At 38.2% G+C, this 26,449-nt stretch overlaps 1 protein-coding gene across 5 annotated transcripts in view; it reads right to left on the minus strand.

Annotated features, from left to right (window-relative positions):
- Positions 1-14,019: 14,019 nt before the first annotated feature.
- The window catches only part of LOC117573203 (acetylcholine receptor subunit alpha-like), a 98,533-nt gene continuing 86,103 nt past the window's right edge, over positions 14,020-26,449 (minus strand). For 4 of the 5 annotated variants that reach the window (XM_034256196.2, XM_034256197.2, XM_034256195.2 and 1 more), the window contains 3 exons: positions 25,347-25,469; positions 15,539-15,785; positions 14,020-15,474 (listed from right to left, as the gene is read on the minus strand). In XM_034256196.2, the coding sequence (XP_034112087.1) occupies positions 15,277-15,474; positions 15,539-15,785; positions 25,347-25,469 (568 nt within the window). In that variant the 3' untranslated portion in view covers positions 14,020-15,276. Of the gene's footprint in view, positions 15,475-15,538; positions 15,786-25,346; positions 25,470-26,449 lie in introns of those variants that run through there. The other variant, XR_004572674.2, reaches the window with a different exon arrangement.

Here is a 26,449-nt window from a genome sequence, read left to right on the forward strand (position 1 = left end):
CCCTCGAACGAGTGGCGCCTAGGACGGGTGCTGACGACGTGTCCAGGCACCGACGCCAAGGTCCGAGTGGTAGATGTGCTCACGGCGCGGGGTACCATCCGAAGACCCGTTGCCAAACTTATTCTACTCCCGATGGACAGCAAGACTGACCCCTCCACGTCAGAAGGACTGAAGGACGAATAACATCCTATCCTGTACTCTTATTTGTCGTCCTGTGTTGTCCTATGCTGTCCTGTTCCGTGTGTCATTGACACTGCAAAGAGGCTATTACAATAATCGTTTGTTTCTTTTTTTGTTTTCATTTCATGTAGTATGCCATCACACACATCCACCCACCAGAACCGCCCCGCTGGCACCAACTCATTCCGGTGTCGCGTGTGCCGTGGGATCCACCCACTCCGGAAGTGTCAGCGATTCCTGAGGCTGACAGCGGAGAAACGGTTGAGAGCAGTACTCATCAACAAGTACTGCTCTAACTGTCTGGCCCACCAACACTCCGGGCAATCCTGCCGCAGCGCGGGAAGGTGCAGGGTGTGTCGGGGGGACCACCACACACTGCTGCACTTCAAGGAGGCACGCAGCGCTCACCCCAACCGTCAGCGACGAGGCGATGACCAACCGGTCTCCACCAGGTCCCGAACCCCAACAAGGCCACGCTCGCCAAGGCCGCGCTCGCCAAGGCCGCGCTCGCCAAGGCCGCGCTCGCCACGGCCACGCTCGCCACGGTCACGCTCCCGCTCGCCGTCACCCCATCGACCGGCCTCGCCGACGTCCGAGGAGGCCTTTCCGACGTCGCTCGCATCCTTGCTGCAGGACAAGGCTGTGAGCATACTTCCGACGGCCAACATCCTGATCGACACCGGATGTAAGACATTCGAGATGCGAGCGCTGATCGACCCGTGCGCGGCGACCAGCCGTATCAGCGCATCATTGGCAACGGCCTACCGGCTATCCGTCACCCGCGTTGGTACGGAAGGCGTCTGCACGGCGATCATCCGCTCGCGGACATCCGAGTTCCGTCGAAAGGTGCTGCTGCAGGTGGACTCGCAACTCTGCAGCCGCACCCCCCTCCGACCCGTCGATGGCGAGAACTTGGAGCAATTCCGCAGCATCACGCTCGCCGACGAACGCTGGTTCCAGCCATCGATGGTGTCCCTGGTGCTCGGCACTGATGTGTATCCTCACATCATCCAACCTCCTCCTGCCGAGCACCAACGGTTTGCCAATGGCCCACAACTCCACCTTGGGTTGGATTCTGTCCGGTCCATTTGGACAATGATACCGTTTGCAACTCATTGCAAGGAGGGGAGGATGTTGATGCCAGATGACTGCAGGTGTGACCACTCAGGCCAGCTGACAGTGTGGTCGCGATCGAAAGTTATCGATAGCGACAAAGCTAGTATACTGTGCGTGTGACCGTGTCATACGCACAGACACACTGTTCTTGGTTTCCTCTGAAGATGGTCACCCTGCCCTTTTTAGTGCTTTTTTCTACTCCGCTTTATCACATGTTTTCAAAATCAACTCAAGCAGCACATGTACTTTTTTCAAGTGAAAATAAAATACCACACAAAGTTCAAGTTTATAATAATTAACAAGTGAAAGTGTTATTATTTAATCCAACGTCGCCCCCCTACACATTCATTATTTTAGTTATATTACTTGGGCTTATTATTTCTAAATAGGCTCTTTGAAAAATTGGAAAATCTATTTCTTCATGAAAATAAACAATACTATTTTTCGAGCAAAGATATTCTTTTATCATATCTTTGGCATATTGATTAGTCATTTCCTTGTAAGAAATTTTAATGTTAAGTTTATGAAAATAGTGAGTTGTTTCAACTTTATTATCGTCACCTTTTATGAATTCTATTTGCCGGTTAAAGTAGTTTAAAGGTCTTTCGGTTATTGGTATGTGATATTGACTGTCCTCTTGAGCACTATATATAGTTGCTCCTGTGCTAATTGCATCTTCTCCTAAGAAATTCTCTTCTATTGTTATACGTGAAAGTGCATCTGCTACGTTATTTTCTTTTCCTGGTAAATACTTGATTTGATAATCATATTCGTTCAATCGGATTTTCCATCTTTGTAATTTCATATTTGGTTCTTTAATGTTACTGAGCCAAACTAATGGTTTGTGATCACTTAAGATTTGGAAGTTTCTACCGAATAGGTAAGAACGGAAATACTTAGTTGCCCACACGATAGCTAATAGTTCCTTTTCTATAGCTGAATAGTTTGATTCGTGTTCGTTTAAAGTTCGACTTGCATAGCAAATGGGTTTGTGTTCCTGTGATAGAACGGCGCCTATAGCGAAGTTGCTAGCATCTGTAGTCAATGAGAATGGTTTCTCGAAATTTGGATAAACTAGTATCGGATCGGACGTTATTAAAACTTTGAATTTTTCAAATGCTGACACATAGGTGGGATCTTTTATGTTTATGGTGGCGTTTTTCTTCAACTTTGTTGTCATGGGTTTTGCAATATTTGCGAAATTGGGTAAAAATTTGCGATAAAATCTGCATAAACCTAGGAATGATTTGATTGCTTTTGGTGTCTTTGGTATTGTTGAATTCCCAACAATTGCCTTAATTTTGTTTAGATTTGGTTTTATACCTTGCGTGGTGATTACATGCCCGAGGAAATCAGTTTCCTTTTTCATGAATTCGCATTTGTCTAACTGTAATTTCAAATTTGCTTCCCGAAGTTTTGAGAAGACTTTCGAAATGGATGATATGTGCTCCTCCAATGAAGTGGAGTAGATAATAATATCATCTAAGTAAACTAGACAATCTTTGAAGATCAGATCTTCAAGTAGGTTATTCATACAGCGCTGGAAAGTCGCGCTTAAACCAGGGCATACGAGTAAATTCGTAGTGACCATGCTTGGTTGAAAAGGCAGTTTTTGCAATTGAATCGCGATCCATTTGGATTTGATGGAAACCCTTTGCAAGATCGATCATAGTGAAGTATTGGCATTTGCCTAACTTGTCTAGGATCTCATCCATATTTGGTATGGGGAATTTGTCGTCAATGGTTATTTCATTGAGGTTTCGGTAGTCAATGACTAACCGGAATTTTTGCTTTCCTGAAGCGTCCATTTTCTTTGGAACAATCCAAATGGGTGAACAATAAGGGGATTTTGATTTTTTAATTATGCTCTGCTCTATCATTTCGTTAATTTGTTTATTGACCTCTTGATCGTAAGCCTGTGGATACTTGCAGGGTCTTTTATATATTGGGTCTTCGTGTTTCGTTTGAATTGAATGCTTAATCGTACTGGTGAAAAACAAATTTTCACTTTCCCGGTACTGAATATCGCGAAATTCATGTAAAACTTTTTTTGTTTTTCTACCTCTTCTGTGTTAAGATGTTCAAGTCTGAACTCATTACACTCTTTTAATTCATCTTCGATTGCGAAGTTGAATGGCCTATCTTCGGTTAAAGGTGGATTTGCACAATTTTCTGTGTAAGTTTCTTCAGAATTTTCTTTGGAAATTGGAAAACTGAAAATATTTTGTTTTAAAAGGTTTATTGAAGAACCTGTATCAATGATACATTTTAGGTTTACTTCATTCATTTTGATTTTTATGTATGGTGTGTTTGTTCTGCATTTAGTTCCGAGGCACTTTGATGAAAATTTTCACCTTGCTCCATTTTGAACTGGCCACTTTGTCTTTTTACCGGTGGGTTAGGCCCACGGCTTGTTGAGGTGTCCCTCGAATAGTTATAAGGGTTTTGGGTTTGAGCTTCTTTTAGTTTTTTATTGAATTCTTGGTGAAGGTTTTGATTATTCTGATTTGAATTTGAGTAATTGGTTTGTGGTTTTGAATTGGACGAATCATCTGAATGAGAATTGTTTGAATAGTTTGCGTAAGATTTATTTTGATTCCTACGACTATTGTTTTCACTTTTATGGTTATTCTGAGTCTCATAAGACTCATAAATGCCTTCTGTTTGTGCAACGGCTTTTAGCTTGCTTATTGAAGTTATATCATGCCTTGCTAAGGTCATGTATATCTTGTCTGGTAGTTTTCTAGTTATTACATTTTTTGTGGTTATTTTTAATGCATTTTTATAAATTATTGCTGTGCTAGCGTCAGTGTCTAGTGCTAACTTATTGCTAACAATATAGGATTTTCTCTCGAGCTCTTCTACAAACTTACGTAGGCTTCCATTCCAGTTGGTATTGTATAGTCTTCTTAGTAGCTCCTCATAAGGTGTCTGTGTCTTGAATTCCTCGATAAGGGACGATCTCAGCGACATCCAATTGTTGGATTGCGTAATCTGTGCAGTACGCAAGGCTTCTCCATCCAGTTGTCGTTCAATAGCACCGAAGATTACGCTGCTTTGGCGTACATCAGTTGTTGGGTATAGAGACAGAATAAAGTCTATTCTCTTTATAAATGCCGACAAATTTTCTGCTCCGTTATCAAACGCTGGCACGTGTTTGATTTGATTTAGACACTGGTTTAAGTGTGTTTCTGTTAGTTCGGTTGCCATTTTTGATTTGTTGTTAATTTACACACGTGGTTCGGGTTTTTGAGTTTTTTATTATGACGGATTTTTACAAGGTTTTTGTATTACCGTTTTAATAACGCACTCACACACGTAGATGATTTTCGCGGATACGTTTTGTATAGTTCACAACTAGGACGCGTTTCACCCAGGACAATGTTAGAGTCCTTCTAGCGGTTCACGATTGCTTTGTTGATTCAGTAACTAGTACGACGTATCCTACCGACTGCGCCAATTATATGTTCGCGGTGCACGAACAGTAAAAAAAAAATAAAACACAAGGATTTATTTTTGTTTACTTAATAGACTACTTTATTTTTATTTATAAGCTCGCGGGCTACGCGTCTTAGGCGAGGAAAGTGTCTTTAAAAACTAAACTCACAATATGCTGAGCTTTAACATGAAAGTTCTTATTACGACTTAAAGCTAACATACGTGTGATGTTTGTGTTTGTGTTAGTGCAATAATGCTGAGTCCTCAGGTTGCAATGGAAATTTTTAATTGACTTTGGACTTTTTGAAAGTGGCATGATCGCCAATGTAATAGGATCTTTTGTTTGTGACAGTTGGTCCCGTCGCGACAAGTGTTTATGTTTATGATATGACTTGTGGGAAAGAATTTGGAAGATAGGGGAATAATTATGAGTATGTGTCACGTACGAGAAATTATTCTGGTGGTGGATATATTACTATATATATATGTCAACTAACACACACTCCCAAACTAAGTTAAATTAAAAACTATACAGAGAACCCCCGCCAAATTCTTTTTTGATTCTAGTACACTGATTACAAATGCACACAATAAAAGATTCACAAAAAAGTTCGTGCTTTATTTAATTTTTCTAGCCAAAATATATATATTTTTGTCTGCTTTCTGTCGGTCTCGTTCACTATCCTGTGGCAAAGCCAAATTTCCACTATTGTTTGTGCTTTGCTCATCGGCTACTTTCTTTGCTGTGAATCTCTGAATAATCTCTGAATATACCAACCGCTCCAGCTCGTCGTCTGTCGTCCGTTTCGCCCGCTCCTTCTGGGTCCAAAGACGACAAGAGAAGGGCGACTCATGCAGCTCAGATTCGCATCAAAAGGGATCGTCCGTCTCCCTCTGCTTCTCCGTCTGCAAAAACCCCCATTGCTACGCGCCACAGCGAAGTTTCCGATCCGAAACCTCCAAATGCTGTGCATAATCAGGCAACCACATGGGCTGTCTAAGCAAAAATTACCAGAACCGTTATTATGGCTCTCAACAGTTTCACCGTCTGTGACAGACTAGTTCAAATCGAGAGTCGGGTCAGAGGACCTGCAGCCGAGGACGATAACGTACATACGTACGACATCTGCCGAGACCGCTTGTGCCACATGCGCTGAAGCACTGCAACGAGACGGTGACGATGAAGGCATAGAGGCCAAATACGATCACTGTTATTCAGTGTACGAGCGGTGTCACGCCCATGTGAAGGAGCAAATCACCCAAGTATCCGGGTCAGTCAGGAGTTACGCATCCGCGCCTCTTGTGAATTCCGGTGGCTGCCGGCTCCCTCCAATTGACACTGAAGTTTTCCACGGGGATTACTTGCGTTGGCCGACCTTTCTTGATCTGTTCATCTACATATGTCAACAAACCTGTTGAGAAACTTTTCCACCTGAATTCCAAGACTAAGACACAAACGACGGTTTTGCGTCGGCTTGGAGTGCTCTCTGTGAGCGCTCTGAAAACAAGCGCTTACTGATAACGAGACAGCTCAAAATACTCTTCAATCTGTCTACGGTTTCACAAGAGTCTGGGGCAGCGATTAAGGAGCTTCAGAGCACGATTCAGCGGTGCTTGACCGGTCTCGAGCACTCTAATATCTCCGTCTCCAGTCCATTCGCAGACTGCATCCTTGTGTTTCTGTTCTCGTCCAAGCTTCCCAAACTCACACTCTGGCTATGGGAGCAATCTTTGGTGGACAAGTCCAAGATTCCCGCATGGATTCGAGGCTATGAGAACGTAAATCTTTGTTGACAGCCAGACTGCAATAGGATCAGTGTCCTCAGATGTGGTCAAGTCCAAAGTTATCCTGGATAGCAGAAGAGCAGTAGAGTCGCTTAACGCATCCGCGGTCATACTTATCTACTGACCCCCAGCCATCGGTGGCAACGAGATCGCAGATACTCTTGCCAAAGAGTGAGTAAAGCTTGATGTCGGTAATATGTGCAATGTGCCGATATCCCTGAGATTGAAATTGAAGTACGCTTTAGACTTCAGTGGGACGCGAGCTGACGCAATACCAACTCGTGCAAAACTGCAAGGCTGATGTGTGCTTCAATTAATTTAACCAAATTCGTTAAGCAGCTTACAAGGAAAGACTGCAGACCAATGCTCGGTATTTTAACTGCCCACTGTTTGTGGGCTGTCCATGCTCTAAAGATGGGCATCACGAACAGTGACCAGTGCAGGAAATGCAACGAGTCCGGAGTCAAGGAAACACTTGAGCATCTTCTTTGTAGATGTCCAGCGTTATCCTGGCTCCGTATGAAATACCTTGATTGGCCGTGTCATAACGAACTTCGTGATGTTTCTCAGTTACCACCTAGGATGCTGCTGGCTTTTGCCAAAAATACAACTATTCTGTGCGACTTCTGAGACGAAGACAACATCCACCGGTACAGCTACGGACCTCTACTGATCTATGCTTCGCCCCTAGTAGGGGCGGCCGGTCCAACCTAAACTAACCAATCGGATCTCACTTTGCAGATCCTCAAATGGTGATATTTTCGATATGTTTTTAATGCGGACATAACGAAATGTATCGTCAAATCCTTATGGACTCGAAGCACACACCGTTCCAAAGAATTCTGTTTCGCACGTCGGTCGGTGATATCGGCGACTTTGAGTTAAACACTTAGGTTCGGTGTTAACTGCGCCTTTCCTGGCCCAAAAGGTCCTCCAGTAACTCGCTGAAGATATACGCTTGCAGTATCCACTCGCTAGACAAGTCATTTCCGACGGCATGTACATACGTGGACAACGTACTGGATCCGGACTCCAAGGTGGGTTCAGTTTCAAACAAGAGTGAAGATCCAGTACCACGGGTTCTATGATGCTTCAGAAAGGGCGTATGGAGCGGCTATCTATGTATGTATATCTATCAGAGTGACCACTCATCTCCTTACTGAGAAGACAAGAGTGGCTCCTGCCAAGTCTCTTTCAGTGCCCCGCTTGAAACTTTGCGGCGCAGTTCTATTGGCCTAGCTATTTTCGGTCCTCCTCCTAAAACTTCCAGCCGAGAAGTGCCAGACCTTCCTTTAGACTGATTCAACAAATCGTGCAAGTGGACATCTTTCTTGGCCAATTGTGTGGCCATATGTACGGCGATCATCCGCTGTCGAACGTCCAACTTCCGTCGAAAGGTACTACTGCAACTTTGATACCGCACCCCCGAACACTTGGAACAGTTCCGCAGCGTTACTCTTGCCGACGAGCGCTGGCTCGAGCCATCGATGGTGTTCCTGGTGCTCGGTACTGTATGTATCCTCACGTCATTCAACCTGGCATCCTGCCGAGCACCAACGGTTTGCCAATGTCCACATGGACCATAAATCCGTTGCAAAGATTTTTGGATTTTGTATGAGTGAAGGTTAGATATCGTTCTGATTAAAACCAATATGTTTTCCGACCCTCAATCTGCACAATTAGGCGAACCATTTAAACTACAAAATTAACGTCTGGTATATGTAGTAACATATTTCTACATCTTGTTAATATTATCGTGTGAATCTAGAAACCCATCTGATTCCATAGTAGCGTAATAACTGTTCGTCTTGGTAATATACGTATGCGTCTACATAACCTTACACTAAAAAATATATCCGGTGATTCTCCTACGCTGATTCCTTGGAAGTAATTCTTTTTATCTTGTAGCAGCAGCGGCAGATTACTCGGGTTCCTTAGAGACACTATATGCGTTATATCCTATGAGAGGATGCACCAAATTCTTAATTGCAGAAATATGTATGTTAAATATTGGGGTTAATTGGAGATCATTTACTTTCAGTATTTTAAAAATTATTATTTAGCTGTTTATGCAGATAAAGTAGTAGAAGGTGTCCTGTGACAAGTTTGTGCGCAGTTTCTTGCGCCAAATTCTCACCGATGAGGTTGCTAGACAGGCCACTCAAAAGGGCACAAGTATATATATAGTATTCTTGGTCGGAGTTGACTCCTGCTCATTACATACATTTTATGCCGTCACTAAATTTTAATATCTGTTGATGCCAGATGACTGCAGGTGTGACCACTCAGGCCAGCTGACAGTGTGGTCGCGATCGTAAGTTATCGATAGCGACAAAGCTGGTATACTGTGCGTGTGACCGTGTCATACGCGCAGACACACTGTTCTTGGTTTCCTTTGGAGATGGTCACCCTGTCCTTTTTAGTGCTTTTTCTATTCCGTTTTCTATCATATGTTTCAAATCGACACAAGCACATGCAATTGTATTCTTTTCAAGTGTAATAAATATAATTACAAAATCAAATCCTACAAATTACAAATCCAAAGTAAAAGTGTTATTAATTATTCTGACGACGCCCCCTACACAATATCCTTCTATCCAATGGGTAGCGGGTTGAAAAATGCATCAGAGCCTCTCGCGTTACTATTACAGTTATATAATATTTTAGTAAGGTCTTTATTTTGCTTTATTTAATTATTAATTATTGCTTTAAATAATTTTTTAACAAAAGAGAACAGAAAAATCATCGGAAGCTAAACGTCAGAGTCTCGATGAGTCAGTTTAAAATTTGCTGATTATGTAAATAATTGATGCTTGCTTGCTTTATTATAATTATTTTTAAACTTAGTATATTTTTATTTGTGATCGCTTTGCCGAAATTTGATGTTTATTTTTTCGTCTGTGGAATAGCCGGTTTGACATCCACATACATTCCAATATCCAAGTTTAAATTCCCTTTATTTATTTTGTGCTGAAGACTACGAAACGAAATGTCTCCGTTAAAATTGTTGACGGTATGTTCTTTTTTACATATATGGAGTTGTGCGGATAAACACGATTTTGTTTATCTGGAAACAGCGCTTAAAATATTAATCAACGTGCTCCTAAATAAATTACTTTAACTTTTCATTTGAATAGATGTTAAATTAGAGAATAAGAGAGTATGGTATATGGGAACCCGATGTGTGAACTTTAATCAGTCGGCCGATTATATAAGAAAAGTAAATGGTTTAAATTTCTCTTTTCATTTATATTCAACTTTATTATGTAACAAATCCATATGAACTTTAAACTAACATTTCACTTATTAAATATAATGTTAACTTTCTATTTCACATTTTGTATGATAATTTGAAGTATACGACACACATACATACTTAATCATTTAACAACATACGTATGTTAGGAATTTAAGTGGTATATACTTATTTAAACAAGTTTCTTTTCGATTTAGACTACTATTATTAAGAAACGATATTTTTACAAGTAGATTGCCAATATAACTATAAATCAAATAGGCATTGAACCATGAATACTAATTGAATGTTGGTAAACGGCTCATTCACAATGTACGAGAACTTTTAAATAAAATAAGCATAGATAGATAATTTCACAAATTGTTGGTAAACTAATATAATTAACTAATTATCTCATCTATTCACGGTTTTTCGTTTTCCCAACACTGCCTGAACAAAGCGACTGTGTACTATGGTTACTATTATGTGAAATAATCCAAAAATACTTCATGCAGGGAGTCATTAATAGTCCAATTTAATTTTTTGGATATTTGTAGAAAAAGGGACCGCCTTTCCACTTTAGTAAATGGTAGATGGAAATCATCTAACATGTTAACATATTAAATATTTAATTAGGTTGTAATTTTCCAAATTCACCTCTACGAAACTGTTCTTTCTTTTTCTCGAAATACTAATAAAAAACTACTGGACTTACAAATTTAAACACTGCACTTTTAATCGATAACTTTTATTTTGAATAACTTTATTATTTTAAAAGTATGGTTATATAAAAAGAATTTTTGATTTGTTGTGGCGATGCTGAGCGATTAGTAGTACAGTCTTGCTTTAAATTGCCAGGAGTGTTAAAAGCAATATTGAAAATGTTTGATCGGTCTAAAAAAGTGTAGTAATTCGCTACTTAAAAAATAATTTTAAAAATCAATTTGAAGTTGTATGTGGCCTTATGATGTCCATACACACATATATCTAAATATATATTCACTTCAAGTCAGTTCTGAAAATAGTGATATTTAGTCCGTTTTCTCAATTTCTTCTTATAAATTTTTAAACAGAAGAACCGAGCGAAAAAGAAAATCAATTCGCTTCATTAACTCTTTACAATCGGTATGCGTCCATTTAAAAATAAATTTGTTAAAAACGAAGCTGAAGAACAAGAGATATCAAGATTATTTTTAAATAACATATTCCTCTATTTGGCAAAAGTGTTATGACCGAATTGGTTTTTGCTACATTTTGTATTGTAAACAAAAGAGAAACTGATGATACGCAGGGTAGCTTTATCGCTTTACAAAATTTTGTTAAAGCTTATCGTTCTTTTAAAACCAAACTGCGTTTTTACTAGAGATTGAGGCCGGCACCAATTTTTTTTTTATTTGTAAAATAAATTTGGGTTGAATAGTAAATTGTTTTTAAAGATTCATAAAGTTAGGCGTTCAAGGTAAAAAATCGAAAAATGTAAGTTCGAAAATCATCAATCTTCGACATTACGACAGTGTGACTCATGGAAATGCTCAGTGTAAGCCATTTTGTGTTTCATTTCAGATAATTTAGTCATCAAATAGATGCAAATTATTTTGGACACACCGGAATTGTGTGAATTGGTAGGATTTACTTTTAAGCTAAGCGCTGAACTTAACGATTGCTTGGTGGACAGCATTTTGGAAAGATTGAAACCAAAACCAACAGTTATATTATAGTCGAGTGAACTCAACTGTGAGGTACCCGCTACACATTTTTAAGCAGAAAACAGCAAATGAGTGCGGTATTATTCTTAAAATGTACCTTATAAATATACCAAAAGAAATTGCAAAAAATACCGAGGGCTGCAATTGGTACATCGATACAGTATTACATTACATGACAACAGTAGCCGTTTTTCCATATACAACTTTTTATTGAATAACATATATGTATATATAACTTTTATATCATGGATCATTATTGATCATTGTCGAACGTTCAAAAAATCGACTCTAGCTGCAAAACAAAGTTTACTTTCATTTATTTTTTTACTTGTGGTGCCGATCTGGGTGCAAAAATAACAAGTGATGACGAATAATTATCATAGTTCTATTCCTCATAGCTTCTGATATCTGGATATTCATACGGACAGACTGTTGACGCTGATCAAGAATATATATGTATATACTTTATGGGGTTAGAGATGTCTCCTTTTGTTACATACATTTCCCGTCTGGACAAAGTTATAATACCCTTCTACCCTAGGGGTAGACGCTCTAAAGACTTTTTTGGATATTTAAAAAAAAAAACTAATTTAGAAGAAAAATTAAATTGCTTTTAAACAATAACCATAGTTTCGATACTTTTTCCCACAGTAGTAATATACTTAAATGTATGTCATATACATACACACAATCATTGTTATGTGACATGCAGATATATGTACATACATACATATGTATTGAAAATTTTTATTTAATTTTTCGAAATGGTTTTCAGTACGGTTTTGAAAAAAAATATTGCACAGGAAACGATTTTTTTTTTTAAACTTTTATACCAGTATAAATACATCTGTTTCATTTAATATTTACTTGAATTTCTTTCTGCTTAACATATTTTTAATATCCCAATATATCTCGTACAAAGTGATCATATTTTGTTGAGTCAATTATATAATAATAAAAAATACTTGGTTTTACTGCAATAATACATAAAATTTAATATGTTGTGCGCTTTTGGTTAAAAATTACATTGTTTCATAAATTCATGTGTATGTGTCTCTAGGCATGTTATTTTTTAATGTACGAAGTGACTTATGTTTTCGACTTTAAATTTAATAGCCATGTTCTGCATTGTGGTCATCTATTTGTATGCAAAATATGCATATTACAGTTTTTTACATAAATATTTGTAAATGTTAAGACATTATCTTGACGCTTGAGGCCGGACTTTTTCGTAAGAGTTTTTCATTTGTAATTTTTTTATTAACGGGTTGTCAAGATAAATCAACTACTTTTAATACCCGGTACCCTTCGAATACGATCAGTATTCTGAACACTAGCTGTTGTATTTATTTCTCAATTCTGATCGTAAAGTTAAGTAAAAATGTAAGTACTTTGAGAAGTTGATAAATACACTGCATAATATTATTATTATGTAATAATAATAGTTAACCTAATTAGAATCCGTTTCTTATCTATTATCTAATTTGGCAACAATTCTCTACAAATGGTCAATTATCTCTTAATTCTCTCTTGCTTTAAGTTTATTTAAGAAATAAAGTAATTATAAACTAATCCTAATAACGAATGAATAGTTAATTGACCTTTTAAGAAGACATATAACATATATATACATATATATGTTAAAATGTCAAATGTTCAAAAAGAATAGTTATTAAGATAAAGTAATCATTAATTATAAGTTAATATGCGAATAATAAATAATATGATTTAGGTAAGATGATCGACATTTAGTCTATGGAAAAATGGAGCTTACTATATTCGTATGAGTTATTTGTTCTCAATCACATCCCATTAAACTCCATTCAATTTTTAAGAGCTCGGTTGAAATATTGACAATAAAAGGCATCGAATGTGGAACACCCATTTTCAGGAAAAGCAAAACAGAGCAAAAGCGGAATTATTTCTGAAATCCATCGAATTATTATACCCGCTACCCATAGGGTAGAAGGGTATTATAACTTTGTGCCAGCAGGAAATGTATGTAACAGGTAGAAGGAGGCATCTCCGACCCTATAAAGTATATATATTCTTGATTCGAGACGATATAGCCATGTCCGTCTGTCCGTCTGTGTGTCTGTCCGTCTGTCCGTCTGTGTGTCCGTCCGTCTGTCCGTATGAACACCTAGATCTCAGAGACTATAAGAGATAGAGCTATAATTTTTTTCGACAGCATTTTGTTATGTTTTGCACGCATTAGTTTCCGCTTGCCACGCCACTTCCGCCCCGCAATTAAAAAAATCGAATGTAATTTTAAAGCTAGAGCTACGAATTTTCGTATATATAATAATAATTATAGTACATTCCTGAAAAGGCATCGATAAAAATGTGATAGAACATACATTTGTAGGGCAAAAAGCTACTTAAACAGAGCATTGTTGCCGTTTTATGGTAATTATTTCTGACTATATCGATATCGAATATATTGTATATTTTAGTATTTTTTATTAGCAATGATCATATTTGCCTTTATTAAAAAATGGGTAGCGGGTATCTCACACAGTCGAGCACACTACTGTAATCTTTACTTTGTTGTATAGCAATCAATTTTTAATTTTTTTACATTCATATAGAATGTAATTATAATTTGCAAAAATCTAAAACAATAACAACTGTTAATAGTTTCTCAGCTACTGACGCTAATCAACAAATGTTTATTTTATGGAGTTACCCGCTACCCAGTGTCAAGTATAAACTTTGTGAAAAAGCTGAGAACTTGTATATCTTTTTAAGGACAATTTATTAAAATAGCTGAGTATTTCATATTTATGTGCGATAGAGACTTAGACGATATAGCCACATTCGTCAGTTTGTCCGCCCGTATGAACACCTATATCTTAGATACTATAAAAGATAGAGATATATTTCTCGCACATATGCATTATAACAAGTGCCACGCCATCTATTATCCCGGCACTACAGTATTTATGATACCTGAAAATTCCGTTGCGATCGGATATAAATTGTAGAAGTTATTTAAGCAATAATTATGTTACGTGCTAATTTTAGGGTCATATTAAATATGTGGAGGTTGCGAAATATATAGAATTTCCACACGACAAAAAGTTTGCTCATTTGGGAAAAGCACATTAAAAAGACGATTTAAATTTGAAAAAAGTGAGTGATCAAATCTGTTATACATAAATTTATACATAAATTTCCGGTTATTAAAATACTACAAACCTAAGAATGTTAGCTTTATAAAAACTTGAATATTTTTCTACCTGATTTCATGCGTTTAATTGGGTACAGGGTATAGAAAGTTCGATTTATCTATAGAGATTTTTCTTTGCTGACGGTAAACTATTTGAATTATATAATTAAACAGAATATAATTAGAGATTTTATAAACTAAATGGACTATTATTTTCATTATATACAGGATAAAACACAAATTATTTTCATGGAGTGGCTTAACATTTTACCGATATGTTTACATAACACTTCGAAGGGTCGGTCAAAAATATATAGGTTTCTGTTACATACTATTAAGGGTAATTAATGTAATTTGTAATACTAACGAAGAATATTAAATTTTCATAATCTAAAATTAAACATAATGATTAAAATAATGATTAACTTGAATTGGTTTACAAATTATGTATTATATTTTTTAAGGGGCCAAGCTGAGTAATGCTTCAATACCAATATATCTGGCACTTTCACAATAGATTTTCTTGTTTGAAAAAATAAATTTTGTATGAAAACTGTAATGCTGGCGTTTGTGATTGATTGATTTGACACACAAGTACATTACGGTCAATTCGAAATTATATGCGCGGTTTTGGAATAAAAATGCTATTGGGGGGGTCTACAGCGGCCAGCAGAAGTTCCGGAAAACTCCAAATCCTTTTGTTCAATTATTGGAATTCGATCGTCATAAAGAGTTGGTGCTTGCAATATGATTCCAGCTGTACCAGCTACAACAGCCAACGTGAAAATCCATAGAAATAATCTATCCAACACCATTGCGACATATTTCCAATCTTCTTTAACCTGTAATGCAAATAAGTTGTGTTAAAAGACATAAATTTGTTTGTTCATTAAGTTTAAAATTCACTTTAGTAGAATCCTCTTGCATTTTAGTATGTTCGGCAATAAAGCGAACACAAAAACAGCTGCGATGAACTCGTGGAGGGCATTTTGAATGCGAAAATGCTGGATTATTTAAAATTGGGCTTCTTATTCCAGAATTTCCAATGTCTAAATCGGGAACCGCTGTTAAATCTTCAGAGCTCGAATGAGTAAGTTGCGGTAAAGGACCATGGACTTGACAGCTCCCACCAAAGGGTCCTGTGCTTGTTAGGCTACATTGCAGGATAAATAGATAAAGTTTTGGTTTTGATTTAAAACTTTAAAATGAAATGAATATGGGAGGAAAGTTATAAGAAATTAATAATTGAATAGGTTTATATCAAAATTTGCTGGACAGAAAATTTGTTTTCGAATTAAGTGTTTTATTTAAATTAGTAACACACATTAGTATTAAGAACATATTCATTTTTTTTCAGTATGTACAGCGGTATGACCTTTTTAAAGGAAATAGTTGAAAGAGACAGATATATAATTTTTTGACAGTACTTGTAATGTTTGCACGCAGATAAAGTTTTTCAAGAAAGAGTCGCGAATTTTAGTATAAACAATTAACAATTAAACATAGTATTCTAAATATTTTATTTCGATCGGTTAATTATGGTAGAAGCTATTTGAGAAAAACTTCTATATTGCAAATTAAACCTACAGCGGGTCATACCTGTATTGGCTGATAATCTAATTGTATGTACCAAAATTACACTTGTTATTCGATTTTGTCGATTTGGCGGGGGCGGAAGTGGGCGTGGCGCAAAAATGTTAAGCAAACTTGATCTGCCTGCAAACATAGTTAGTGTTGTCGAAAAATGTATATCTATCTCTTATAGACTCTGACATCTAGACGATGGACATGCCTATATTGCCTCGACTGTTGACCCTGATCAAGAATTGAAATACATTATAAGGTCGGAGTTATAATACACTTCTTACCTATTACCTATAATTTATTATAAATATATACATATTATATATATATATATATACATTATATACATATATATATATATATAGATCCCTATATATATATATATATATATATATATATATATATATATATATAGGGGTAGAAGAGTTTAAAAGCTCAGTGACTTCAGGAAACAATAAGCAGAAAATGAGATCTTCAACCCCATAAAGTATACATTTTTTTCATCATCGACAACAGCCGAAAATATATAGCCATGTCTATCTGTCCGACCGTAAGTATGAACACCGTTCCCGATATATGGTATAATTATAACCGCTACCCATGTACCCTACAAGGGTATTATTACATTGTACCGGCAGGAAATGTATGTAACAGGAAGAAGGAGGCATCTCCGACCCTATAAAGTATATATATTCTTGATCAGCATCAACAGCCGAGACGATCTAGCCATGTCCGTCTGCCCGTCCTCGTGTCTTTCCGTCTGTCGGTATGAACACCTAGATCTCAGAGACTATAAGAGATAGAGCTATATTTTATATTTTTTTTCGACAGCATTTGTTGTTTGCACGCAGATCAAGTTTGTTTTAAATTTTTGCCACACCCACTTCCGCAACCGTAAGTCAATAAAATCAAATAACAAGCGTAATTTTCATTGTATACAATAATAACTACAGTATTTATGATTTCTGAAAATTTGATTGCGATCAGATAAAAATTGTGGAAGTTATTAAAGAAATACTTTTGTATAGGCAAAAACGCCTACTTAGTTGCTTTGGCTGACCATCTGATATATTGCGCCGTCTATGGTATCTTTAGAATGTGGTACTATATCGATACAACAAATATACCGTTTAGTATATTTTGAAAAAATACCGCAATATTTTGCTTTTATTCAAAATATGTAGCGAGTATCTCACAGTCAAGCAGACTCGACACTAGGAGTGAATCCAAAAATTTTGAGGCCAAAATTTACTACCGCACTACCGCATCCGTTAATCAATAATAAATAAATATGCCTATTTGAGTTCCTTATTAGTATTCGTTTTTATTATTCATGAAAGTGACAAACGAAATGATAAATTAATACCGTCTCCAGACGACGTATATTCAATAATGGTTCTATTAGACTTAGGCGCTACAATCCCATGTGTAGGTAGTCAAACAGCTATTGATCGGAAAATTGTTCCAAATTTAAAAAATCTTCAGGCGCTATTCAAACAGATTTATTTAATATCTGTGTCAATCTTTGAATATTTATTTCGAAAATTTTGTTATATGATAAGGGATAATAGCGTATACATCTCGTTACTCTTAACGTAGATGCTTGACATGCTATTCCAATGAAACAATGAAATTGCCTTGTTCCACCTGTTGTGGAAAGACAAGAGTCTGTGGAGCAGCAATTGTGTTTTGGTTTATTATTATTAAAATATTATAAATAGTTTGCTGCTGAAAAAAAAATTGTACCGTGTTGCTGATAGTCTCAAGGACGCAAAATACGAAACCCACACTAAAATTAAATGTTCGTTAGCTTTTTATTGAATTTATAAAGTAGCCCGTCTAGAGGCGGTCTTGAGACAATTCGTGAAAAAAATGTATAAGGTAAGTTTGAAAAGGAAACAACCTATACAATATCTAAGTACAAATAATTGCTTCAGTACACATGGAACGACGACAATTGAATAAGCTCAGCTCTTTCCGACGTAGAGATTGAAAAATTATTAAATTCTATTGATTTTGACATTGATATGGATGGAGAAGAATAATTGGAGGACGATTTGACTAATGATGTGACTTTTTGGCTTTTGCTATAATTTCGAGATATATTGTGGAGCAGGTGACAACGTTGTTCAACTTTTGTTCGTTCCAAAAAAAAGTACGTTGACATAAATTGCCCAAATGTTATCCACGAATGCAACAGCCACATGGGAGGTGTCGGACAAAAGGACCCGGGCGCCCGCGACAAGTTGATGGAAAGGAAAATAAATGCACAGGGAGAAAAACTTTCCTACCGATTAATAATGTACGTTATATCGTCGATCATTTTCCAATGTTTTTATCACGCGCTGACAAAAAAACTTGTAAGCTTCGTGGTTGTACTTCCGAAACTCAAATTGTCGGCCGTAAATGTAATATAAACCTGTGCTTTTCCCAGAAAAAGACTTTTTCTATGATTTTCATCACAAATAAGTAAACGAACTTTTTGTACACAAATATTTGAAGCTTTGTGAATTTAAGTAGGTGGTTAGGTTAGGTGGAACCGGCTGCCCCTGTACGGGGCAAAGCATAGACCAGTGGCGGTCCGTAGCTGTACCGGTAGCGTATCTTCGTCTCAGAAGTCGCACAGTATGGATGCGTTTTTGGCAAAAGCCAGAAGCATCCTAGGAGGTAGCCGTGAAACGTCCCGAAGATCGTTGTGGCACGGCGAATTAAAGTATTTCAGCCGGAGTCGGGATAACGCTGGGCATCTACAGAGAAGATGCTCAAGTGTTTCCTTAACCTCGGGTTCGTTGCATTTCCTGCACTGATCACTGTTCGTGATGCCCAGCTTTACAGCATGGACAGCTGACAGACAGTGACCAGTTAAAATGCCTAGCATTAGCCTGCAGTCTTTCCTTGAAAGCTGCATGACGAATTTGGTTAAGTTTTTGTTAGTAGAGGCACACATCAGCCTTGCAGTTTTGCACGAGTTGGCATTACGCCAGCTCGCGTCCCACTGAAGTCTAGAGCGCACCTCAATTTCACTGCCTAGAGTTCGCAGGGATATCGGAACATTGCACATGTTACCGACATCGAGCCCCACTCCCTCTTTGGCGAGAGTGTCTGCGATCTCGTTGCCATCGATGCCCCGGTGGCTTGGGATCCAATAGATACGCACGACCGCAGATGCGTTCAGCGACTCTATTGCTCTTCTGCTGTCCAGGACAACTTTGGACTTGACCACATCAGAGTGCATTGATCTTATTGCTGCTTGGCTGTCAACAAAGATGTTAATAGAGGTGTGATTACGCTGAAAACCCCGAGCCAATTCGGCAGCCTTGCCAATGGCAAAAACTTCCGCCTGGAAGATGCTGCAATGGTCTGGGAGTTTATAGGATTGTTTGGAGACCGGGTCTGGGCAGTATATGGCCGCTCCGACACCATCATCCATCTTCGACCCGTCGGTGAAGAGGTTGAGGGCTTCAAGAATGCATAACCCTTCCCGCCAGCACTCCGGTTCCAAGAATATTGTGTTAATATGGTCAGTACTGGTAAGGGGGATAGTATAGTCCAAGTCTCTACTAGTCTCCCTACCAATGGCGCTGTGACCATAGCCTAGAAGACCCAGATTGCCAGTTGCGGCAATCCGTAGGGACGATTTTGCGGCTATGGATTGCGCGTATAGGTTTAATGGTTCGACACCAGCTATTACCTCGAGGGCTTTAGTTGGCGTCGACCTGAGAGCGCCTGTGATACACAGTAGCGCTTGACGCTGTGTCTTTTCCATGATGGATAGGTACGTCCTTTTTTCCGTGGCCTGCCACGACACTATAACACCATAGGTGAGGATAGGGCGAACAACTGCGATGTATATCCACCGCATTAGATTAGGAGAGAGGCCCCAAGTGCAACTAAGCATCTTTTTCGCCATGTACAAGCCTCCGGTGGCCTTCTTTACCCTTTCTAACACATTGAGCTTCCATGACAGTTTGCTGTCCAGGACCACACCTTGGTATTTTACTGCTAGGCTCGGCTTTAGCATAGTGCAGCCTATTTTTGGGGGAGACCACGCAGGTACCTTATACCTCTTCGTGAAGAGGATAAGGTCCGTTTTGTCCGCGTTAATGCTGAGCCCGGCTGATTCGGCCCATGCTTTAACTTCCCGTAAAGTAAGTTCCATTACGGAACTAAGGGTGGTTGGGCACTTCCCAGTTATTAAAATGCTTATGTCGTCGGCATAGGCAATTAACTTGGGGGCCCGTCTAGTGAATTTTTGAAGTAGGCTATTTACGACCAAATTCCAAAGGAGAGGCGAGAGGACCCCACCCTGGGGAGTGCCACCTCGCACTTCTTTTGTGATGGCCGCATCGCCCCACGTAGCCACCACCCGCCTGTCACAAAGAAGGCAGTTGACCCACCTGTGGATCGCTGGAGCCGTGTTAACTGAGGTAAGGCACTTCAAAATAGCGTCCGTAGTGACATTATTGAAGGCGCCTGAAATATCAAGAAATGCTCCCGAAGCATATTCTTTGTAATGGTCTGCTTTTTCGATGGAGGCCACTAGAGCATGGAGAGGTGTCTCAATGAACTTGCCCTTTGTGTACGCATGCTGATTTGGGGACAATAGATGCATTGAGTTGCTTCTGATGTGCAAATCAAGTAGCTTTTCCAACGTTTTTAGCAGGAAAGAGGTTAGGCTGATAGGCCTGAAGTCATTTGGGACCACATGACTGCATTTGCCTGCCTTGGGCAGGAAAATGACTTTCGAGGTCCTCCAAAGAGTGGGGATATGACCCCATGCGAGGCACGCCGAATAGATACCCGATAGCCACGGAACAATCGTGGGCTTGCTGGCTTGCAGCATTGCTGGCGAAAGTCCATCGAGACCGGGCGACCTGACCTTCGCAAAGGAGTCGATAGCCCAAATTATTTTGTTATCTGTAATTAGACCGGCAGGGGGTCTCATAACTGGGAGACTAGGAAAGAGCTGCCAGTCACTGTTCTCTATTCCAATACATCCCGGGAAATGAGTTGAGAGCAGTGCTTCAAGAGTTTCAGCACTACTCTCCGTCCACGCTCCATCGCCCGACTTGAGTAGACTAGGACTGGAAGCCTGCTTGGACAGCAGCTTCCTGAGTCTGGAGGTGTCTTTGATATTATCCAGTTCCGAGCAAAAGGTTCTCCATGAAGACCTTTTGGATGATCGGATCATCTTCTTGTACGACTTCAGGAGAGACCTATACTCGTCCCAGACATATTCGTTATCCGCCTTCTTAGCAAGTTGAAACATGCTAGTAAGCTTCCCACGTAGCGATGAGAGATCTGGGTTCCACCAGGGTGGCTTCGATCTTCTCGTCGGTCTTGAGAGCATACAAGATTCGCGAAACGCTGAAAGTAGTCCTGCTGAGAGGACATTGACAGTAGTTTCTAGGTCCTGTACCGAGTTGATGTTACCCGGCTGACCAAGAGACTTGGAAACAAGGCTAGAGAATTTCGCCCAGTTCGTGTTACGGGGATTTCTGAACGGCTGAACCGCAGGTACCCTGTTAAAAGGAATGGTGAATTGAATGTACTTGTGATCCGAGAAGGAGGGTCTATCCAGGACCCTCCACTCTTCTACATTGGTGCACTCAGTCGCAATCGTTAAGTCCAGCACATTACTAGAGGTGGGACCTACATAGGTAGATACCTCACCTCTGTTGGCTAGTCTAAGCTTATAGTTAAGGATAAAATTAAGAACTGACTCACCCCTGTCGTTAATGTCGGGACTTCCCCAGACGCTATGGTGGGCGTTGGCGTCCGTTCCGATTATAATATGGTTATTGGAGGAGCAGACCATGTCCAGCAGCCTCCGCAGCTCGTCGTGAATTTAAGCTGTGTTCGGTAGCATTCTCCATTGATAGTTTCACCCGATTTGAGCAGCTCATAATACAGCACACCCTTCTGATCCCACCAAATGGCTGTCCAGGACGTTCTGCGTCTTCCAAGTCAAAATCGCACACATAAATCCTGTAAACCACTTTTGGTACGTTAGCTCAGCTAGAGCATGTTCACCATAAACTTTCACTAAAATAAGATGGCTTTCGGCAGCAGTTTTCTTCATATTGAAGTAATGAAGAAGAACTCCCCGCAAAAACACTTTTCAAGGTCCAAACTTCGACATATTAAAGTGTATCAAAAATAATGTTGTTTACATTTGGTTTTTTCTGTTCATTGGCCATTCGACACAGCCACGAGCCCTTCCAGGCATCCGAACAGACTCCCTTGTCAACGGGAGTAGACCATGTCTGATCAACCTTCCGTGACCTTTTACAGCCATCTATGTCACCAATCCGAGATTGCCGGCGTTCGAGAAATTGTTCTCTTGAACTCAAAGACTGCAAGTGAGACCAACGAAATAATCGCGAAATTCCCACTCACGGACAATGGTTTCGCGCCGGCTTGGTGCGCGCTTTCGAGCGATTGAAGTATAAACGCTTGCTTGTCATCAGCCAACTTAAGATTCTGTTCAACCTGGCTACGGTTACTCAGGATTTAAGATTAAAGATATGCAAAACATCATTGAGAGATAATCGCTTTAGAGCACTCTGAATTTTCCACTTCGTCAAAGCTTCCAAAGCTTATCCTTTCCTTATGGGAGCAGTCTTTGGTAGCATTTCAGTTCTTGAGCACTTTTCTCAACGAACGCCATCGGACACTCGAAGCGATTGAACTCACAGAAGTCGATCACTGCTTGAAAAAAGATTAATTCTTTCAAAGCGCAAGTCATTAAGAAGGCAAGTCTTGTTACTTATGCTCAAAAGATAATTATCCTGTCCCTGTGTGTTTTTGATTTCTGCACACGTCGGTCAACGATCGAATGATCTATATCAAACAAAAAAGCCTCTGTTTGCTGCGAACGCGCATTATCCTTCCCGGAACGCCAGTGATTAATGTATGCCATCTACGTGTTGCATATACCACAGCATTAATCAACTCACGGTCTGAGACTACATTAATCTCTGAGTTACCAGATGCTAAGCAAGACACACGTGGACAGCTTTTTTGGCCAATCATGTGGCCAAAATAGTACAAGTCAGCGACTCTAAAAGTTCGACGCATGTGCGATCTGAGCACAATCCAACCGATCTCGCGAGCCGAGGTATCGCCTCACAAGATCTGGTGAGCGTTTAAGAGCGTACCACTCACTTGGCTAGGAAAAAAGCCATCCGTTATCCTTGCATGTTCCTGCATGTTCCGACTATTGGTCCGTTTACCCTACGTACATTCTTACATGGGGGAACGCCTTAAAAATGCCTCTGATTTTCTTCAAATTTTGGATTTCCAAATTAAATTAATTCAAATCCATTATCAACTCATTCACGATCTGCGAGATTAAGAAGAACAGGCTGCACACCCAAATGATGGGGAACCTGCCCACAGAACGAGCACTCTTCTTAACTTCTATTACATTGTGAAAGCCGTATCTTCACTTGATCTTTGTAATGAATATTTTGTACCACCGTGGTCGAATATTATCGGGACCCCAACATTTTTAATGTTTTTGTTAAAAATTTATCTCATATCTATTAAAGTAGTCTTCCTCATATGCAACCCGCCTGTGGCAGAGACTTATTCAATTTGCGAAATATACATAAAATTCCTGTTCCTATATATGTACATAGGTCTCAATTAATTTTTTCAAGCAATCAAAGGAGACCTTGTACATAATCGCTTATGCAATGTATACTATACTCATACGCTCGTATCACTTTGGTTTCGTAAAAATTCGCCATCACTTTTATAATTTTTATTTTCAATGTCCGAACATTCCAAAAGTATATCTTGTATTTGTAAATTCAAATTGGCTCATTTTGTCCGATGTCCATTTGTAGTTTCTAAGGATACTTTTTTCTTCCTATTTATTACCAACCAGTCCACTTTGAATTCCAATAACAAAATAAATATTTATTTATCATAATAAATATTACTATGATCTAAATTGAACGTAAAAACTGTTTGATTTCAACGCACAACGAACTTTGCTTATACACTAAGCAGAAAAAGTCGGCGTACAAACTTAACGCGCAACTTTGATGTTAAATAAAAATAGTTGTATTGAAGATATTGGCTTCATTTTTTTTTTAAACTAACAACATATCTATTATGAAAAAATATAACCAGTCTTCAATTATTTCCATCAGCAACTTTTAATTAAAATCAAAAAACGAAAAATACACCTGTTTTCGAATCAGAAAAAGTCTGCGTACAAACTTAAATTATTTAAAAAAAAGCCATTTATTGATAAAACATTACAAAAATTAGTACGGAAAGAATTGAATTTATAGATGCCTTCTTCTACCTGTTACATATATTTCCTGCCGGCACAAAGTTATAATACCCTTCTACCCTATGGATAGCGGGAATAATTAATTTTTGGTTCCAATCTATACAATAATCAAATAGTCACTCAAATTAAGTATTTCTGATCATGTGAGTTAAGTGTCATATTATCAATCGAAGATTTTCGTAATTCGATTGTTTAATCGATTTTTGCCACATCACAATCATAATTACAGTATTTTTCAATACTAAATAAAAATTACATTAGTTTTTGAAGAAATAATTGTATATGGTTGAAAAAGGTAGCTGCAGTCGGGTTTTAGTTGATCTATAGTGTATCTTAAATATAATAGTATATCAATATGCCAAATATATGCTTCGGTATATTTCAGTAGTTTTTTAGTATATAAATTTGGCATACTTTAAGAATACCGCTTTTGCTGAAAAAGAGTAGCGGGTGTCTCACAATCGAGCACACTCGACTGTAGTATGTACATATGTAGCTCAAAGAAAGACTTATGTAAGTCAATTGATGTACGAAAAATGAACATCAGACAAAATTAATAATTTTTTATTAATAATGTAAGATATTATTTTTGCATTTCCCAAAGTAAAAAATTGTGATGGGATTCTTTAAGGTTATAGAATTCTTTCATTATTTTAAATACGACAACAATGGCTACATTGGATTCAAGTTAATAATAAAATTAACTACATATAAGTGAAAGTAATCAGCGGCATCTGTAAATCCATAAGTTACTCATTTACATACACCAACTAATACTTTGTACCTAATGACGATATTTGAGGTTTTAGTTAAATTAAGTACCTTTGTGTTGTCAATTCCTCTTTTGAAGGTGTGTGACTATATCCAGAACCCACCAGACGATCGATGTTGGTCGAAGAGTAATAAGGATAAAAACAGGCATGAGCATCCTTCAAAAGCAATTTACTGAAAATTAAAAATGGAAGATTTTAATATGCCTTACACAAATACACAAAGTCGGTGTGCGTGTGAGTACAGCACAAATATACCAAATTATTTTTCCTTCCCTACGTCATTAACTTAAGTACATACTCAAATACATATATTAACGCAGATGACAGCAGCAATGAATAGAAAGCTTTAGTTTTCAAATATTTTATATACATATGTAAATTCAATAAGATTTAAAATTCGTTACTATCATGCGTACACCGACATTCACTTTTGTTTTCGTTTTGGGACCAAACCCGAGATTTTCGTTTTGAGTTGCTCCGTTTTTAGTCATAAGTATAATATTATTCTGCATAGATGTTTTATGCTTTCCCCTGAAAGAAATAGATTTCGTTTTTCTCTTTTTCGCAGAAAAAAAACTTCGACAAATTTAATATCATCCTTTTCATTATATGTTACAAGTATTTGTAACTTGCTTCTTTGTTCCACCAAAATCGGTCGCTCACCAAAATCACGAAAATTGTTACCAACTGCAAAATTAGAATTCCAAATTCGACGTCAAAAAACCAATGTGCCGACTATTTTTTCATTTTCCAAATAACATCTGATTTAATGTAGAAAAAGGCATTTGCTTTTCATTTCGACAAGACAAACTTGCTCGTTTTGCAAATCGAAAGAAACTTGTGAAAATGAAAACGGGAGCACAAATTTTTTCTGTTTGTTTGTTTTGCGAAGTGAACTTGCCTAAGTTTAGTGTTTCTCATGAAAGTATAGGTTTGTAATAAAATGTTATATTTTTATTGTTTTATCAGGTATTTGGTATCATTTGATACCAAAATATGGTAAGTAATGTAATGTAGTCTTATATGATATAGTTATGGGACACGTTAGATTTTTGTTGGCTTTACGAATTTTCCTAGATGTAATTATAAAGCAACCACCAAAAAAAAAAAAGTTTGCCTACTTATGTCTTGACTAACTAGTCTATAGGTATA

Source organism: Drosophila albomicans, chromosome 2R, assembly GCF_009650485.2.
Source record: "Drosophila albomicans strain 15112-1751.03 chromosome 2R, ASM965048v2, whole genome shotgun sequence".
NCBI lineage: Eukaryota > Metazoa > Arthropoda > Insecta > Diptera > Drosophilidae > Drosophila > Drosophila albomicans.